Below are 19260 nucleotides of genomic sequence, written 5' to 3' on the forward strand. Positions count from 1 at the left end.
CTCTTGTAGTAGATCAGTGTCTTGAGTTTTTTTTTGAGAGTCAGTGTAGCATCAATATTAAGGGGTTTAGAGCCAGATTGCTTAGATTTAAATCCCAGCTCAGCCATTTTCTAGCTGTGTGTTCTTAGGGAAGTTATTTATTTTTTTAGGGTCAGTTTCCTCATCTGTGAAATGGGTAAATAATACCACCTACCATATAAAGATATTATGAGGATTAAATGAGTTTATTTATGTAAAATTCTTAGAACAGTTAACCTAATTAGCACCCAATTATTATATATTTATTATATAATTGCTAATTAGCACCCAGTTAATTAATTTTTTATTCTGAGAATGTATCAGCTTTGGTTCCCTAGGGTCTCCTCAAAGGAGTAAAGGAGTCAGGTGCCAATATTAACGGGGTCCACCTGTTTTAATATAAATAGTATTGGTAATTCTAAAAGCGCTTATTTCCTGAGTACTGTAGAACATGCTGAAGACCCAGCTGCTGTGTCTGAGGAGCTCACAGCCTCATTGGGAAGCAGGATATATATAGCAGAGAGGTAGCCAAGGCAGCCAGCAGTTCAGTGTCAGGTCGGATAGAATCGATGGTATAGGAGGGCCAGAGGGATTGAAAGAGTAGAAAACCATTGTGATTTGCAGTTATTTTTCAGGTTGTAAAGTAAAGACCTGGAGAGCTAATGACAGTGATTTCTGGTCTCGTGCTAGAATGAACAGACAGTGACAGGGACTTGCCTAGAGTGAAATGAGAGGCTGGATATAGGATTCATAGGTATAAGCGTCACTTTTCCACAGAAGTTCTTGTTTCTGAACACAGCAGCCTGTGGGCAGGTCCGGGGCTCCGGGAGCTGTGGATAGTGAGAAGAGGTTCATCAGTGAAAATGCCACTGACTAGCTCAGTGGTTCTCAAAGTCCTAGAAATACAAATCCTCAGGCCCTATCCCAGACCCAGAACTTAGGAAGCCCTCCAGGCGATTCCATTGCTCATTAAAGTCTGAGCCAGGGGCCTAGACTGTACAAAAGAACATGAAGTAACAATTGGTATCAGCTGAAACTGTGCCATGTACTGTGCTAATAATAAGAGCTTTACAAACATTGGGTCATGCAGTCCTTATAGTATCTCGGAGGGTAGGTACTGTTTTTCAGATGAAGAAATGGAAACACATTTATTTATTTCTCCAAGGTCACATCTAGTAATAGCAGAATAGGAGGTACTTTAATCTTTATGAGGCAGCATTTGATTTTTACGCGTGGAAAGGAAACCATGATGCAATCTATTGAACTAAAGTGCTGAGGTACTTGGGGTAGGTATTCATATTTTGGGGTGGTTGCAGTCAAGGGAATCTTTGGCCATTCAAAGAACCTCCGTGCCCATTGACTGATTGACTGTGTTTCTTAGAAAGTAACTTCACGTATCAGGATGTTACTGACCTTCAGAAAAAGAAACAAGATTTTAGTGTTCCAAGGAAGAAACCCCGGCTTCTGGGATCGAGCCCATTATTTTTTTTGTGCCCTGGAAACCTTTATTTTCTTTTGGAGGTACTAAATGTCCTGGAGATTTGGGTTGCAGCTAATGACATACCGACTTCATGAAGGTGGAGCCCTGTTCCGTCTGCTCTCTGAGTTTTCATAATTGCAGGTTACCCAGCGCTGCAGAGAACTCATTCTCACATCTGCCAGGCACCGCATCCCTGAGTGTCACCTGTTTCCTGGTGCCGTGCCTTCCTGTCTTTTCTCACTGCTTCTGCCTCCTTGCAGGCCTTCATTCTTTCCCTCTGGTCTGCTGCATCCTGCCCTGGAGCTCCCCCTTCTCCAGCCGGGCCTGGACCCTTCTCACACATCAGTCTGGTTGTGTCTCTCTTGCTGAGCTGCTCCTGCTGGCACTCCTGTGCTAAGCCCATTTCATTTCAGGCTGTACCACAACCTGGGGCACTAGTAGGGAGCATCGTTTTCTTCCTGTAAAGGGTGAGTTAAAGGCAGTTACACGGCTGACTCAGCCCACCTTCCCACCAGCCTACTCTCTGTCCTTCTTAGTGTTGTGTGAATGAATGCTTTTCGATAGCTACGTTAGTTTGCCAGGCCCGCTGTAACAAAGTCCCACAAAAGTCTTAGAGCAACGAAAATGTATTGCCTCCTAGTTCTAAAGGCCGGAAGTCCGAGATCAAGGTTGGCAGGGCCATGCATGCGCCCTCTGAAACTTGTAGGGAAATTCTCCTTCCTTTCCTCTTCCCACCTTCTGGTGGTTTGCTGGCAGGATTTGGCTTTCCTTGCTTTGTAGACGCCTCACTTCTGCCCCTCGTCTTCACGTGGCTGTCTTCCCTCTGTGTGTTTCTCTGTGTCCACATTTCCCCTTTTATAAGGACACCAGTCATTTTAGGTTAAGACCTATTGGCTTCGTTTTAATTTGATTACCTCTGTAAAGACTATTTCGAAATAAAATCACGTTCTGAGGTCCTGCGGGTTAGGACTTCCAACATATCTTTTGGCGGGGGCTGAGGGTGGTGGGATGGGGTGGTGGGGGAGAGGATGGCATAATTTAACCCATAACTGTGGCTCTATTGCATGAATGAAAACAACCTAAATGTATCCAATAGTCCAGAAGGATGCAGCCAGCATTACGTGAAGCAGTTACATATTTGCTTATTTAAAAAAATAAATAAATTAGGTCTATGTTGTCAGCTAGAAATAGGAATCATTTTTTGTTGTTGTTTTGTTTTTCAGTTTTTCCCTGAGGCAAACAAGGATGGGGAAGAAGGCAAAGGGAGGTGGGGAGGGTATTGTTTGGCATTTCCTTGGTGGTTCTCTGTTTTTGTGTTGCTGACTGTTCAGGGAGGAGCCTGGGTGGATGGCGTGGCTTACTTGCTAAGCAGGTGAGGCTGCGGCAAGCTCTTCCTCTGTGTGTGTGAGCAGAAGTGTTTCTTCGAGGCAGACAGATCTTTCCATCTCTGGAGTCCTTCCGTGGGCCTTGCCCGGCTTTCTGAGGAGTGGGCTGTGCTTTCCCACTGGGTAGTAGGTTCAAAGGTTCATATAGTTTGTGGGAAGGGGGATGTCAGGAAGTGGGAGAGGGCAGAGAATGGATTGGGAGGGTCAAAGGAAGGGAAGTAGGCCAAAGATAGCAATGTCTAAGGAATTATTTCCCGTAGAAAAATGGACAGTCATGCATGATAATCAAAGGAAGTGAAAACCAGAAGAAATACTGGTAACTCTGCCTTTGGAGCTCTTGTGTGTATGCCCAGGTGGCATCTTAGTGACGTGTTTGAGACATTTAATGACCGTGAGAAAGGGAGACCCCGTTGACGTTAAGTGAAGGCTAAGTCAGAGTCACTAGGAGGCACGACCTTAGAATTAGCTCTTGTCGCCTACATTTTTCTGTAGTGGAGGACGGCTCAGCGCCTCCACAGAGTGATGGGGCACAGCACGCATGTACAGCAGGGAGGGAAGAGCTGGAACAGGTCTCCTTGGATGCTAGCACTGGGTTTGGCACAAGAGCCCCTTCTCTCCTACTGGAGCCATCTAGAAGGAAAAGTATGGGCCGCCTCCAAAAAGGATTCTGTGTAGAGTAAGTCCAAAGGATTTGGTGTCTTTGAAGAAAAGGGTTCATTATTAGCCTTCGGTGACTATGTGAGTTACCACCTGTTCATTGATTTAGGTTACGGATCTATCTGTGGTGCTATTAGATGCTCTTAGAGCCAGAGGCTCCAGCAATGCCTGCTCCCCCACCTTCCATGAGGATCTGAGGGGATAGATGCTTGGGGGCAGTCAGGGTACCACATTGTTGTCAACCGGGTTTTGTCTGACTCCCCAGCATAGAACTCTGTGATAAACTGGGCTGGACGTGTGGCTTAGCCCACAGACAGGTCTCTCCTCTGAGCTCAGGTAGAGTAAGTAGCACCTACCTTGGTGCTTCCCATACCTGCCACAAGCAAGGTGGGAGAGTAGGGGCGTGGGGTGAGTTCTCTTCACCTCATTAATAGGGCTGCCTCTTAGAAAAGACGAGTTAGGTGAAAATAAGGGAGACTGTGTTTAATAAGTAAAGGTATATTCATTTAGGGACTGAAAAGCTAAACACAGCAATATAAAGTCAAGCAACTGTGCCTGATGTCACATGTGGTAGAGGGACGTTGGAGTGCACTGCTCAGAATATGTGAGTTGGCATCGAAAAGTTCAGTTAACACAGGGATGGTCCCCAAATGCAGTAGAACTGAGCCTGTGATGGAGGTGAGGTTCTGGTTCTTCTAAACCTTGTTCAAACTTTGAGTATAATCCCTTTTCAGGTAGAGATTTGGAACTGAGGCAAGACGTGTAGAACTTGGGCAAGGGGCCAGCTTAGCATAACAGCAGTGAGGTTTGCATATAGGCTCTGAGACGAAAGACTACAGGAACAATTATTCAGCTTGGAGAATGGCTGGCTGGCAGGGGCCCAGGAGCATTAATAGTTTTTAAGTATATGAAGACATGTTGTAAGAATTTTAGTGAACAGATGTTTTCACTCTTCACTAAAGACAAGACTAAACAACGAATGGGCTTACTGTTAGCCTGAGGCAATTTACATGAGCATTTAGGAAACCATCATAACTGAAAATGTGGCAACATGGGAGTATTTTAATAAAGGAATCCATAGTGTTTACTTTTGGATAGTTTGGGGAAAGCACAGAAACACACTTGAGCCGACGTCTGACCTGGATGATTTTCTTTGGTTTCATTTTGCCTGGGAGGCTGTAGACTCAGAACACACCAGCTTCCTTTCTTCCCTTCTTTGTTGGTTGTCAATGTAACCACACCCTTCTGCATGACAACCTGATATTACAAGGGTACTAGCAGGAACCTGAGTTGGAGTCCTGGTCTTCAGTTTCTGAGAAAATGGTTTTCTTGGGAGGTGGTGGTGAGGATCTCAGGGTAAGAGCATAGATGTTGGTGTCAAGGAGATCTGGTTTCAAATCCTGCCTGCCACTTACTGTGTGTTTTGGGGCAAGTTACTTGACCTCTCTGCACCTGCTTCCTCATTATTAAAATGGAGATGATAATAGCACTTACCTCATAGGTTGTTGTGAGTAGTCAGTGAGATAAGGTGCATTAAGCTACGGTGCCCGGCATACAAACCGTGCTCAGTAGGTGTTAGCCATTGTTGTTTATTCTAGACTTTCAAATCCCGGTTGGGAAAGCAGGTACAGCTGCATATACCTCTTTGTCTGGCTTACGTGAACCCTGCCTTTCTACCTCCATTGCAGCTCCTGGCATTCTTGCAAGGACTCTTCACGTTCTATCACCATGGTTATGAGCTGGCCAAGGATTTCAGTGACTTCAAGACGCAGCTGACCATTAGCATACAGAACGTGAGTGGGCGAAGGGGCAGACTTCCTTTCCCTGGTCACGGAAAGGAAAAACCAAACCACGGGGCTGGTGGCAGGGAGGTCACTTATCTGGGTTGGAATGCAGGTGAGGAGGATGAGTCTTGCTTGGGTTCAAAGGGCACCTGGGGGCAGGCATTTCTAGGGTGCTGGGTGGCCCCGGGTTAGGACATCGTCCTCCTCCCCGTTATTCCAAAGCACTATTTATGTTTTCGGAAGTGCTGCTGCTCATTGTGTTTTCAATCTGTAGCACCAGAGCCAGGATTTCCTTTGGCAGTGGAAGCCCCACCCGCCCCAGCCCAACCCCTTCTGTGCATCTAGCTGCCTGGCCACACTAGACCTTGGAGTGTTGGGGTGGGGCACACATGCTGACCTCCAGCTCGAAGGATGTGCTCTTGTTCAACTCTTAGTCAGGCTAACAGGAAATCCGTGTCAGTGTGGTTTACTCCCAACCTCCTCTCCCAGATTTTACACAGCAGGGCCTGTCCGTGCTCAAAATCCTGGCGAGGGCTCTTTGGTTAGCAGTTAGCAGGGCTCAAGCCCCTCTGCACTGTGAGTGGGCCGTGTTAGTCTGCACATTATCTTTGTCTCTGGATGATCCTGTGTAGAAAAGAAACCCAGTGCATCCATGTGGGTCGTATGGCATGGCTTTTAGAAGCCCCGACATGCTTCTCTGTGTCTTCTGAGAGAACAGGAAGTTGCAGAGTCTTGGAAAAGTTTTCACAAAACATGGCTTCCCCTTTGCCGGCTTCCCCAGAAGGCCGACTCTGAAGTGGAAATTTACACGTAGCAGGTTTAGAGGGAGCAGTGTTGGCAGAAACACCTGTGAGAAAGTGAGGCCTGTGCAGAAGTTGGGCTGTGATGCAGTTGCCACAGGTCTCAGTCCATGCCATGGGCACCTGGGAGCAGGTATGTCCTTCAGGCCAGAATAGATGCAAAGGGGCCAGGCTTTTGACCCCTGGCCCTTTCGTCCCTAGACTAATTGTTGGGTAGGTACAGGCTGCCCTGGGGGAGGGAGGAACCCTCCATGAAGCAGCTCCCTTCGGAGGAGGGAACCATCTGAGCCACCAGCAAGCAGCATTCCCTACTGCTGGAGAAATGAGTCGTCCAGTCCTGAGGGGGAGCTGGGCGGTGGACCCTCCCATGGACCATCCAAATCAGAATCACATGGAATGCTTGTGTCAAATGCACATTTGTGGGTCCAGAGGTACTCAGTTCATCTTTAGGGCTGAGGCCTGTGCATTTGCGTTTTCTGCAAGTTCCTCCGGTGGTTTTGCTGGTCCCTAGAGTTTGAGAGATGTTGTGGTATAGGACGTTATGTCAAAGTATACTTCTTGAATATTTGCCTAATTCTGAGATGGCTGACGTTGGAATTAAATTATCTGCTTTTTAGCTCTAAGGATTCTATTAATTGATGTTTTGAATTGTTGGAGGTGGGAATAGGGTTTTATTTCTTTGATTTGAATACAATTCCTTTCATCCTAGACAAGAAATCGTTTTGAAGGCACCAGGTCAGAAGTGGAGTCATTGATGAAAAAGATGAAGGAGAATCCCCTTGAGCACAAGACCATCAGCCCCTACTCCATGGAAGGGTACCTCTACGTTCAGGAGAAACGTGAGTGCCCGGGGCCACTGGTGCCTTATGTCCAGAAGGTGGAGGGTGTATCCAGTAGTGCCCGATCTAGAGTCGTGTTTTGTAAATACAGGTTTGGATGAATGAGAGTAAATTTATAGTTCAGTTTCCTACTGGAAAGGTGATGTCCACAAGTCTTATCTACACCAAGGGTCATAATTCTGTTTTCTTTGTAACTAGGAATTCCCTGGGGAACCTGGAATGCATCGAGGCTCTTTTCTCCCTCGTATCACTCTATACTCTTGGGGTGCCTGTACCCTCAGTTTAGCTTTGAATACCATACCCGTGGCGTAGAGGCCATGGAAGGATCTTGTATGTCACACCTGATTGTCAGTGTGCATTCGTATCTTTCGGTGGACTTAATATTTAGTGATTTTGTTTTCCTTTGAGACTTGTTTCGGCAAGGCCCAAACAATCGTGAGTTAGGCCCTTTCCTTCTTCGCCTCAAATCCTATAATCCCAACATGTACATTTTAAGAAAAGGAGAAACAAAAGCTCCCTCTCAGAGCCAGGAAGAAGATTCATTGCCCCATTGGTATGCTGTCAAGGAAGGCAATGCCAGGTGCTGGTGGCCAGGAGTTCTCAATGAGGACTCCAGTTCATGTGCCAGGCCTGGGAGAGGCTTTGTGATGGGGCCGTGCTATTGCGGTAGCACTTCCAGACTTAATCCATGCTAGCGAGACAAGAAAGTCAGCTGTTGTCTGTAACGCATGGCTCTTCTAGCCTCCCTCCCATTCCTGCTGTTTTATGCTGGACTCATTTCTTCTTCTGGAGTTTGGCTGGCTTTGTGCTCTTTCATGTCCTTCTGTTGATTTTGGGTTAGGCAAATGTCTTTACTCCTGGAAGCTTCCCAATGGAACAGAATCCTCTTGGTTTCAGTGATTATTCTATTTAGTGATTACTCAAAAATTTGCTTGGGCTTGAAATTGTTCCCTGGTGAGAATGGGGGCATTAGTGGGTTGGGGGTTGGAGCATCAGTTGTGGTGAGGGTTTAACGGCCCTCATTCTTGCAGGGATGAGCTTGTTGAGGTTTATAAGAGACAGAAGTTACTTTAGTTCTGTGTTTCATACATGCCTGATATAAGGTGATGCCTTCTTTGCCCAATGAGAAGATCTATGCCAAAAAGTTTAAGGTCAATTTGAAAATACAAATTTTTAAGGCTGTAAAATATAGTTCAATGTCGGCTTATAATACTTAATTTACTATTGTTCTTACATACATAAAATCAATATTGCTTTTTGGCATTCTCACATAACATTATGCAATTTTATTCAAACACTTCCTGTGTTCTTTCAACATTAGTGTCTTGACTGTCATTAGAACCACATTTTGATTCTCTGACTCAGGACTCCAGAGCATTGAGATACAGCATTTTTGTTGTTTGAAAGTTCTTGTAACTTGTTGTTTTGGAAATAATCTTAAGCTTACAGGAGGTTGCAAGGATACTAACAGAACAACCATATGACCTTTAACTCAATGCACTAATTTTTTACCATTTTTCCACAATTGCATTGTTCTTTTCTCTGTGTGGGTGTGTGTTTGTGCACACCACACACCACAGTCACAGATACATACTCAATTTTAATTTTTTCTGAACTATTTGAGAACAGGTTGCATACACCATGCTCCTTTACTTCACTGTGTATTTTCTAAAAATAAGGATATGCTTTCATGTAACCATAGTTACCATATCCAGGAAATTTAACATCGATAAAATATTTCATCTAAATGACATTCCATATCCCAATTTTGTAAATTGTCCCAATAATACCCTTACAGAGCATTTTGTTTTCCTCCAGTGCAGGATGTCATTTGGCTGTTGTCATGACTTTAATCTCCTTTATCTGCAACACTTCCTCAGCCTTTCTTTGTTTTTCATGACATCGACAATTTTGCAGAATATGGGGCAGTTCTTTTATATATTTTTCTGCAGTGTGGGTTTGTCTAATGTTTCCTCAAGATTAGATTCAGGTTAAGCATCCTTGGTCAAACCCTGTACAAGTAACATTGCATTCTCTTTTGGGTGCCACATCTGGGGGCACAAGATGGCCCTCTGTCCCTCACTGGTGATGCTAATTTTGATGACCCAGTCAAGGTACTACGTGGTTTTCCCCCTGTACAGTCACTATTTCCCCTCGTAACTAATTAGCAATCTGTGGGGAGATACCTTAAGACACATAAATATCCTTCTTCTCATTGAACTTTGCTCCCCACAGACCAGTATCCATTGACAGTCCTGCCTGGACTGATCTTTACTGTGATGGTTGCAACATGATGATTTCTCATCTCTGCCACTCGTTCCACATTTATTAGTTGTTATTTAGTGTGCTGTAAGGAAGCGACCTCCCTTCTCCTCTTCCTCCCTTCCTACCTACCTACGTCCCTCTATCCATCCATCTATTCATCCATCCGTCCATTCCATCCCATCCATCCATCCATCCATCCATCCATCCATCCATCCCATCCATCCCATCCATCCCGTCCATCCATCCATCCATCCATCCATCCATCCATCCATCCATCCATCTCATCCATCCCATCCATCCCATCCATCTCTATCCCATCCATCCATCCATCCATCCATCCATCCATCCATCCCATCCAGTCTTCCTTCCTTCCTTCCTTCCTTCCTTCCTTCCTTCCTTCCTTCCTTCCTTCCTTCCTTCCTTCCTTCCTTTATCAGTTTGGACTTATGGATTCCCATTTTATTCATAGGGTAAATTCATTACTGTCCTTATTTGTTTTGATGCACAAATTGTCCAAGATACAGCACTTTTGGAATCTTTGTGTTGTGCTACCACTGGAATTTTTTCTCTAAGCTACAAAACTATGTTAGAATGGTTGGTATTTTCATTTGTCTTTAATATTCCAATGTAGACCCTAACTGTATTGCTTTCTAAGTTTACTGACTGACATCCAAAACTTCCAATGGGCAGTCATACCTTGAAAAATAATTATTAAATGTTTGCTAAATCTCTTCATTTTGTCATTTTTTCACCATTTCTGCTATGTGATCTCTGTAAGCGTCCAAGACTAGTATTGACTGAGGTCCTTTCAGACTAATGATGCCAAGATGCCTTCTTCCTCTAATAGTACTTTGTTGTTCCAAATAGAATTATTGGCCAAACACTGGGTAAAATCAGAGACTTTGTCATAATCTGACTGTGGGGCAGCTCCCGTTCCTAAAGGAGAATTTTGAGTTACAAACTCCTTGGATTACGTTTGAGCATTCACAGTTCATTCTTTATCTCTGGTGTCTCTGAGTTTCCTTGTCTGTTTTTCAGATCTTCTTGAGTTCTACTAAAGTGAAAATTAGGGGCTTGGAAGTAGGTCAGAGTCCTTGCATGTCAGTGCAGAGTCACAGAGCAGCTGTGTGGGACGCATGCAGTCAGCTCACCAGCTGAAAACGGTGACAAGTGCTTTGACGAGCCTTTCTGTCTTCTGTCCTCAATCATCTTACTCCAGTCAGGGGGGAGAAAGGAAATGTCAAATGGAGATTGATGATGGGAAAGTGAATGAATTTCTCCAGGGAACCTCTATTTCCCTTATGTTTTAAGACCCACTGGGTGTAGCATTTAGTGGGAAGCTGGCTTCCTTGGTCCCTGGGGAAAGCCCTGGGTCAGTTCCATTTCCAGCCTGTGGGATCAGATGTCTGCCTGTTCCAGTCTAGCTGGTGTGGGGAATATATTGCCTCTAGAAAGTTTAAGGGTAGCTGAGCATTGTGGGTTACTATTGTGGGTTACGCGTTGTGTGTTTTTCTGGCGTGCGGTTGACATACATAGATGTTTTATGGGAAACATTACCTTGCAGGTCACTTTGGAACGTCTTGGGTGAAGCACTATTGTACGTATCAGCGGGATTCCAAACAAATCACCATGGTACCATTTGACCAAAAGTCAGGAGGAAAGGGGGTGAGTTCATATTTTAAATTTCATGCTTGGCTAATGAATAATAATTATAATGCGTGTATAAAGTAACACTTCCAGTGTTTCACTGTAATTTTCTTAATTTTTATATAGCAGTTCCAGGAGGCATAGTACCCTACAAAGTAACTAAAACCAGATGATTTTTTTGTAGCGCTAAACTATATTAAGAATCACAACTAAGAAAGATTCTTGTATTTCACATCTATGCGATATTAAGTGTGTCAAATGTAATTAGATGCTGCAAATTCTTGAGTGACCTCATCCTTTGAGATTGACGCATGCCACTGTCACTTGGTACCTCCAGGGCTGCCAGTTGGCAATTTAGATGTTCCAGTTATCTATTGCAGTGTAACAGGTCACCCAAAAACTCAGCAACTTTTAAAACCATACGAGTCGTTTTAGTATTTCTCACAGTTTCTGTAGGTCGGTGGGCGTTTGGATGGGTGGTTTGGGCTCAGGGTTTCTCACGCAGCTGCAATCGGATGGTGAGTGTCGCTGGAACAAGGAGGGTCTGAAGCAGCTCAAGGCTGCTCAGCCGTAGCTCACTTCCTTCTTCATCGCCTCCTCTCCCCTTCACGTCCCACTTTCTCTGTATAGTCTCAGGGCCTGCCTGTGTGGTCTGTCTGTGTGGACTAGTTTGGGCTTCCTCACAGCATGGTGGCCTTGGGGTAGCTAAAGGTTTCCAGAGTGAATATTCCAGCAACAAAAGCCGACACTGCATTGCCTTTTAAAGATCTGGCCTTAGAAGTCGTATCATCTTACTTTTGTCCTATCTGTTCATGGAAACAGCCACAAAAGCCCACCCAAGCCCACCCAGTTTAAATGGGGAGGATGCACACCTTGTCTCAGTGGGCGGAGTGTCCTCGTTGTATGAAGAGTGTGGGGCGGAAGATATTTTTGTGGCCATCTTTCGAAGAGTCAGTCAGGCTGGATCAGCCTTCTGGGGTCACTGTTGTTGGGACTCCTTGCTTTGCTGCCAGGGTTCTCCTTTCCTCGGTCCTGCTCACTGCAGCCTGAGTGCATTTCCTTTTTAGGTGATCTGTCTTTTCTCTCTGGCTGCTCTTCATATATCCTTCCTCCCTCCTTCCCTCCTTCCCTCCTTCCTTCCTTCCCTCCCTCCCTCCCCCCCTCCCTCCCTCCCTCCCTCCCCCCTCCCTCCCTCCCCCCCCTCCCTCCCTCCCTCCCTCCCTCCCTCCCTCCCTCTATATGTCATTATGATGGTCCTATGTGTAAATTTTTTTTTTTTTTCCCAATCTGCTGTGCTTGGGAATTTTTGGCCTTTCTGGGATAGAGGGTTGGTGTCTTTCAATAATTTTGGAAAGGTCCCACTGATTATCACTTTGGATTTTGCTCCCTCCCCATTATTTGTGTTATCTCCTTCTGGAGATATTTTCAGTAAAAATATTTTTTTATCTCTTTGAATCTCTGGACTCCATTCTGGATAATGTCTCTGGTTCTTCCTTTAGTTTAGGTAATTTTTCAGCTGTGTCTAATCTGTTGGTAAATTAGTCCTCTGTAAGTATTCTGACCCCAGTCCTATCTGGGGTGCATTTTTGTGCATCCTGTTGGGTTTGCGCATGTGTGGGCATTCCAGTGTAGAGGCTGGAGTGCTGGCTTTGGGATCAGACTGCCCGAGGCAGCCACTGCTCCCTCCTGCGGCCCCCATGCTCTCTACCATGTCCGGTTTTTCTTCCTGGCTTTCATCTCCTTAGGCCACAACAGAGAAGTTTATCGGTATCTCTATTCCTTCCTTGTATATAAAGCAAAAATGCCAAAGCCCTTTTCATGTTTCCTGTCAGGGGTGAGGTTGACTTATAAATAATCTCAGGAAAACTGATATGTGAAAATATCAAAACACAGAGAAATTACACTTAGAAGGAATATTAAAAATTTATGTTACTAGGTCTCCCCTGGTATTCATGAAATGGAAATAGAATTAGGTCTGCCTTCCTTGGGTGAGTCACCGTCCCTTTCCAGCTCTTAGTCCTTCTAGAAATCAGTTTCACGGAATTATTCTCTTAAACAGTCTTTATTTTCAGGCATTTTATCTTGCACTTTCCTAAACCTTTAACGAACTCTTGTATTTTCTCTACTTCTTTCTTACCACACTTGAAAGTGAAGAGTGGAGACCGATTAGGGGGAATATATTTGGGAGTCCCCAGACGTCAGTGAGATAATAGTACATACCTCATTGAGTTAAGGGAGTTACATGCATCGGCGTGTAGTATAAACTTCTTGGGGCAGAACCTGACACACAATGAGCACTATGTTAGGAGCTTGATATTATGATAATCAAGTTTCCTAATAATAATTCCTTGTGTTTATATTATATCTTATATTTTTCTAGGTCTTTTTATTGTCCTATATTATCCTTTTTTATCCAGTTTTCCTTTTTTACAAAAGAGGAAATTGATATTCAGAGAGAGAAAATGATGTCCAAGGCCACGCAGCTACTGAGTTATAGAGCCAGTACTCAGACCCTGATTCTGGAGTCCACAGCTCCTGATTCTGAGGCCTATAGCAATGCTGATATAGAATTATTTATAGCTCATTATATAATATGTAAATTAATGTATAGTTTTGCATTAATAATTATGCATAACACTTATAAATAGCTTTCCATGGCGTGGACTCTGTTTCCTTAGCGTTAGGATGGCGGAAGTATGAAGGCTGGCTATCTGGAGGTGTTTCTCAAGTTAGAAAGGACAATCAGGTGTCTTTAGACACGTGTTTGTGCAAAGCTCTCCTAGCAGCGTGAGGCAGACTTAACATAGATAATAGGGTCTTTCCTCATCCAAACGTGCTTTTGCTCCACCCGTCCTCTCCCTTCACTGTCCCTTTCCTTTGGATTATGTTCCTTTGAAAATACCTGCTTTTCTCTTCGCTTCTGGCCAGGAGATGTGAGCAGATTTGCTCCATCATTGGCGACCAGACCCTGGGTAGTGAAAGGTACTTCCCTTCATCCCACCTCCTGAAACGAGGCATCTCTCTGCAGGAGCAGCCCGAAACTGGCCCTGTCCTTTCCCTGGCACAGCCTTTCACTATTTTCCCACTACTCTCAGGATGCAGTCTGCATGGTCTGGCCCCTGCCTCCCGCAAACCCTTTCTCATTCCACTTTCCCGCTTGCTCTGTGGATTCCAGCCACACCAGCTTTCCTTCAGCTCCTTCTGGGCCTGATGGGTCCTGACCACGGGGCTTTGCCACCTGCTCTTTTCCATCCTGATCCTGTTCTCCTGCTCTTGTCTCTTAATGACTCTTTCAAGTCCCAGCCTGAGAAAGCCTTTGCTGACCTCCCTGATCAGGTCAGGTCCCCTGAATTTAGGCTTTTGTAGCACAACCTGCCTCTTTTCTATCCCAGTTTGTCAGTTATGACTTTTCATTTTTAAGTGGTTATTATCTGCATCCCCCACTGTTTTTAAACCATCAGTAATTGAACAGATCGTCTTTATATATATTTTTTTCTGATGCAGATTTTTTTCTGATACGAGTCATCCTTGAAACAGAATCTTTTTTTCTGCTTATATTTGATCATCTTTTATAGATTCCCCTGTTCCCTTCCATTGCTTGGGGACACCTCCCCGTAAGCTTTCAAAGGAGAAGCTGTTCCGTGGCCATTCAATTTGAAATGCAGTTAGACATTCACATGGTCAGAATCACACGTGTTTGGGCGTTTACATGCATGGATTTACACATTGCATAAGGAGCAGTTCTCAATCTGGTAACTTAATCTCAGCTATTCAGTAAAAGACAATAGATGTCAGGCTCGTGAATGTAAACTGTCTCTTCCTAGGTCTTCTGTGTTTTGTGTGCTATTCTGACATTAGTGCGTGGCTAAATTTTACCATACGTAGTCACATTTCCTATTAGTTCAACAAACTAGGCACGTTTGCTAATTTCCCTCCTTGTTCAGAAAAAAGCAAGATTGGAGAAGCAGGAGAAACAGGAACCTTAGATTCCTGTGTGGCAGAAAGAGAAGACATCAGGGACAGAAACTTCTGTTTCTAGGCAGTAAATTAGTAAAATACTGCTGCATTCCATTTGTACAATGGAATAATGCTTAACAATAAAAAGAAATAAACTCTTGATTCACACAACAACGTGGATGAATCACAAAACAAGTATGCTGAGTGAAAGAAGTCAGACATAAAGGGGCATTCATTCCATTTATATAAAATTAAAGAACACGCAAACTCGTGTAGAGTGACAGAAAGCAGATCCAGTGCTTGTCTGGGGATGGGCTGGGTGGAGGGATGGGACAGCAGGAAACTTGGGGGTGTTGGAAATGTTCATTAATTTGATTGTGATGATTTCAGGGATATATATAAATGGCAACACTCATAAATTGTCCTCTTTAAGCATATGCAGTTTATTACACATTAGTTATATTAGGTTGGTGCAAAAGTAATTGTGGTTTAAAAGGTTAAAAACAATTGCAAAAACCATAATTACTTTTGCACCAACCTAATACTTCAGTAAACCTGTTAAAACATTTATTGAGCCCCTACTCTGTTCCAGGGCCTGTTTGGGCTCTGAGGACACAAGAGTGAAGCAAAAACAGACAGGCTCTGTCCTCAGGGAGCTTAGAGTCTAATGAGGAGAAAGGCATTGTTTGAATCATCGCTCATATCAACAGACGATTTCAGCTGTGATCAGTGCTACGAGGGAGGGAGAGGTATCTGGTGCTATGTGAACATGTCTGGGGTATTTGACCTGGCCCAAGAAGATTTTCCTGAGAAAGGATGACTGAACCAAGATCACAGAAGCTCTGAGTGGGTAGGAGACCTCAAGGTCCTCTTGTTTCAACGTGTAACAAACCTACAAATTCAACCTATTTAAAACAATAGCAACAGAAGTTTAATCTAGTGTGGGTTGATGCTGTACCATCATGATCCACCAGTGCTGAAGACGTTTGGCTCTGGGTAGAACATGGCTGACCACTTGTAGCTGCATGAGGTTCTTGCCTGAGAAGGTTTATGGTCAGCCTTTCGCCTCCTCTGGTCATGAACACTTAGGTCTGAGAAGATGAAGCGATCACTCCTGTGTATGCGGCTTGCTTGTCCTGGAGAGGAGCAGAGCTCACATTCTGGCCTCATCTTGACAGTCTGTGTGTTCCCAACAGGGAGAAGACGAGTCAGTTACCCTCAAATCCTGCACACGGAGGAAAACAGACTCTATTGAGAAGAGGTTTTGCTTCGATGTCGAAGCCGTAGACAGGTGAGTAACTCACTTTTCTCAGGAACAAATATTAGTCAATTTGCGTTTCTTCTCTTTTCCATTCAGTCAAAGCCTCTGGTTCCCCCCCCACCCCTTTCCCTTCTCCATCCCTCTGCTAATATTCAGTTGGGAAGAGGCCTCAGGCCTGTTGCTGATTTGTGAGGATGTCTAGCCTCTCCCTCTTTTAGGTTCATCACTGAGGTTGATTGATTTTATTTTGTGTGAGGGCTTCTCTTATCAGGAATGTGTTTTGTGTCTCAGGAGGTTGTCTATATATTTAAAGAAAACTGATTAGTTAGCATGACTGTATCAGCTATTTCAGATATTTTTTTTACTTTAAAAAATGTTTAATTTTAAAAATATATTAAAATGATTCAGGAGGAATTGCTTAAAGGGAAGGGTAGAAGATGTTGTACTTAATTAAAAAAGAGACAGGTTTGAGTTACAGCATTTCGCCTACCACTGTGTGTGTGTGCGCCCAGGAAAGAACAAACCATCACTTGCGAAATCAGTCTGTGGAAAGAGAGCTGTGTCTTGTATTTCTCAAGATCTGTATAGTCTCATTAAGTTGTACCATATCATGGTGTTCAGCTAGTTTGACAACATTTCAATTCTTTGAGAAACTTTACTTGGCAACAGGTGAATTCTTTCACGGAAGGCCACGGGGTTAGCTTATTTGAGCTGTGTGTTCCAGATCAGCAATGCTAGCACAAAGGTCCTTGACTCTCGGCACGATTGTCGTCTCATGCCATTTCATTTCTCCCCATTGCTAAACAAAAAGCCACACCATTTTGTCACGCCAGTACTTCTACTCTCCCTGGGACGCTTACCTGTGGTCACTCAGCCCCAGCTCTAGAGAATCCAGAGCCTAAGAGCCACTGGGGATATCGGCAGGTCAGGAATGCTGACCTGTGCCCTGCTGTCTCCCTGCGCTGTGGCTGTCGAGGGTTGCTAGAGCTCCCACGGAGACAGCGTGCCCTTTTCGCTGAAATCAGAAGTTCATGGAAACCAACCGTGTCTCTTTAGCAGTCTAGTCATTACACCTTTGGCAACCTGGATCTAAGTTTTGATTTTGCCCATTAGTAGCCGTGTGACTTTGGGCAAGGTACTTAGTCTCTCAGGGCCTTGACTTTCCTATCTGGAAAATGAAAATGGTAATAATACCTAGTTCCTAGAATTGTAAGGTTCCAAGAGGATAATGCATATAAAATGCTTGGCAGAGTGGAAAATAATACATGCTCAACAAGTATTAGCTCTTACTATTTATTGTTAATTAGCTTGTCCTGCATGTTTATCAGACTTGATATTTCCTAAAACTAGGCTCTAAATGCAGAGGAGTAGATGTTACTTGTAAAGAAAAGAAAGTACCCCAATCTTTCACCGTATTTGGAGCTGTGAAAGGGGAAGGTCATGGAGAAGGGTTGTATGGAGGGGTAGGTTGAATTAGAGTTGCCATTAAGAGTTGAAAAGCGTGTGCCTCAAATAAAATTGGTTAGTCTTGATTTTAAACAAGTCCTAAATCAGAATGCCTTAAGCACTTGTAGGCATCTCTCTTCTCTATTCAAAGCATGGAGGTTAAGGGAATTCATATTGTTGGCCTCCATGCAAGAGGTTAAGAAGCTGTGTTTGTTGGCAGCGGAGCCAGTTGTTTGAGGCTGCCCAAATGTATGGTTCGCAGAGATGAGCATCTGTGCACGTGACTGTTTGGGAGACGGCGTCCCTCGCATGGCAGCTCTCTGTTAGATTGGAAGCAAGCTCAGTGATGCTTTCTGAAGCTGAGTTGTTTTCTCCTCCAGAAGTTTCCCCAGCAGTTGTAGAGAGTTGCTTTTTAGGCAATTAAAACCCACCATGGTTCCTCCATCTCATTTCCACCCTTGCCGACACTTCCTACTACCTTCCCCCTTTGCTGTGCTCATGACAGCTTGGCACGTCCTAGTCAGAAGCTGAGAGTAAATGCGTCACATTCAACATACTGAGTGGGTCTGGAAAGGCACTTTCTTCTGAGTTGCTGTCTGTCCTTCCCTGAGCATGCCAAGAGGGGTTTCAGTCGTGGTATAGCATGAGGCAGCTAAATCTCCTCTCAATAAGCAGGAAGTGAGTAGATAGTTCTGTTGCATTATTTGTATTTTCTATAGTTCGGTGTTTTGACACCTTAAAAACCTTTCTTCCTGGGGAGAGACTGTCCCTTCCAGGGCTGGCTGATTCTAATAGATGGTAGAGGGCTCAGCCTGGAGCCCACAGCCTAGAGCCAGACCTCCATCTGCTCCAACAGCCCAGGGGGCAATATTCCTCTGCCTTAATCCCAGGGCCAGGGAGCAGGCGCCGAGGGACCACTCCTGCAGCTCAGTACCCCGGAAATTATTCAAGCTAGGCCATCCAAAACTGTTTACCCCCCCGCCCCCTGACCATGCCTTTCCTGCAGGACCTGTAACATAGCCCATGGCCTCGGCTCTCTCTTCCTGCCACTCCTGCCTCCTGGCTGATGGTGTTTCTCTCCCACGTGGTCCTGTGTGTGAGCCGTGCATCTTCTTTCTAGCACCTATGATGAGGAGCAACCTGGTTTGCCTGAGCCTCTTCTGTTTCTCCTCTTGTGGCTGCACTGACTGACCATCACCCAAAGGAGCACAGAGCATCCGTGAAGCACCTTCTCCCAGTTTGCTATACAGGTCATCATCTTTGACCTCAAAGATTAGGTTCGAGTTGGGCAGTATTTTCTCTCTGTTTCTTCTGTTTTGATGCCAGTGTCTGTGCATTTTCCTCACACACCCAGGAAGGGACTGAGGACAGAAAGCAAGGCAGCTCCGTGTGCTCGGTGACTGCCTCCTCGGGAGCTCTGCCCACAGTCCTGTTCTCTGGAGACTCCTACACCCGGCTTTCTCACCAGTTGAGCAGGAGGTGATGCTGCTGGCTGTCCCGCTGCCTTTTCAGCCCACACCTTCCACACATGTCTCAGCTTTACCTGCTGAGCTAGAGAGACAGGGGCAGAATGCAAGGTTAGCGCCTAGGAAATGTGGAAGTAAGCGCGGGAATGGTTGTGTTTAACGGCGTAAGGTTTCAGAATTGCTCCCAGAGTGTGTTAACTGTAGACTCTATAAATGTTTATGTGGTGGCTATTAATGTGCGTCTGTCAAGATATA

At 44.7% G+C, this 19260-nt stretch overlaps 1 protein-coding gene across 3 annotated transcripts in view; it reads left to right on the forward strand.

Moving 5' to 3' along the window:
- ARHGAP26 (Rho GTPase activating protein 26) overlaps positions 1–19260 on the forward strand; it is a 752092-nt gene that overhangs the window by 468531 nt on the left and 264301 nt on the right. For all 3 annotated transcript variants that reach the window (XM_074313709.2, XM_019739058.3, XM_019739059.3), the window contains 4 exons: positions 5229–5333; positions 6834–6963; positions 10793–10893; positions 16029–16123. In XM_074313709.2, the coding sequence (XP_074169810.1) occupies positions 5229–5333; positions 6834–6963; positions 10793–10893; positions 16029–16123 (431 nt within the window). The remainder of the gene's footprint in view (positions 1–5228; positions 5334–6833; positions 6964–10792; positions 10894–16028; positions 16124–19260) is intronic.

The sequence above is a fragment of the Rhinolophus sinicus genome, chromosome 5, assembly GCF_057876585.1.
Source record: "Rhinolophus sinicus isolate RSI-liver-muscle chromosome 5, RSI-T2T, whole genome shotgun sequence".
Classification (NCBI taxonomy): Eukaryota; Metazoa; Chordata; class Mammalia; order Chiroptera; family Rhinolophidae; genus Rhinolophus; species Rhinolophus sinicus.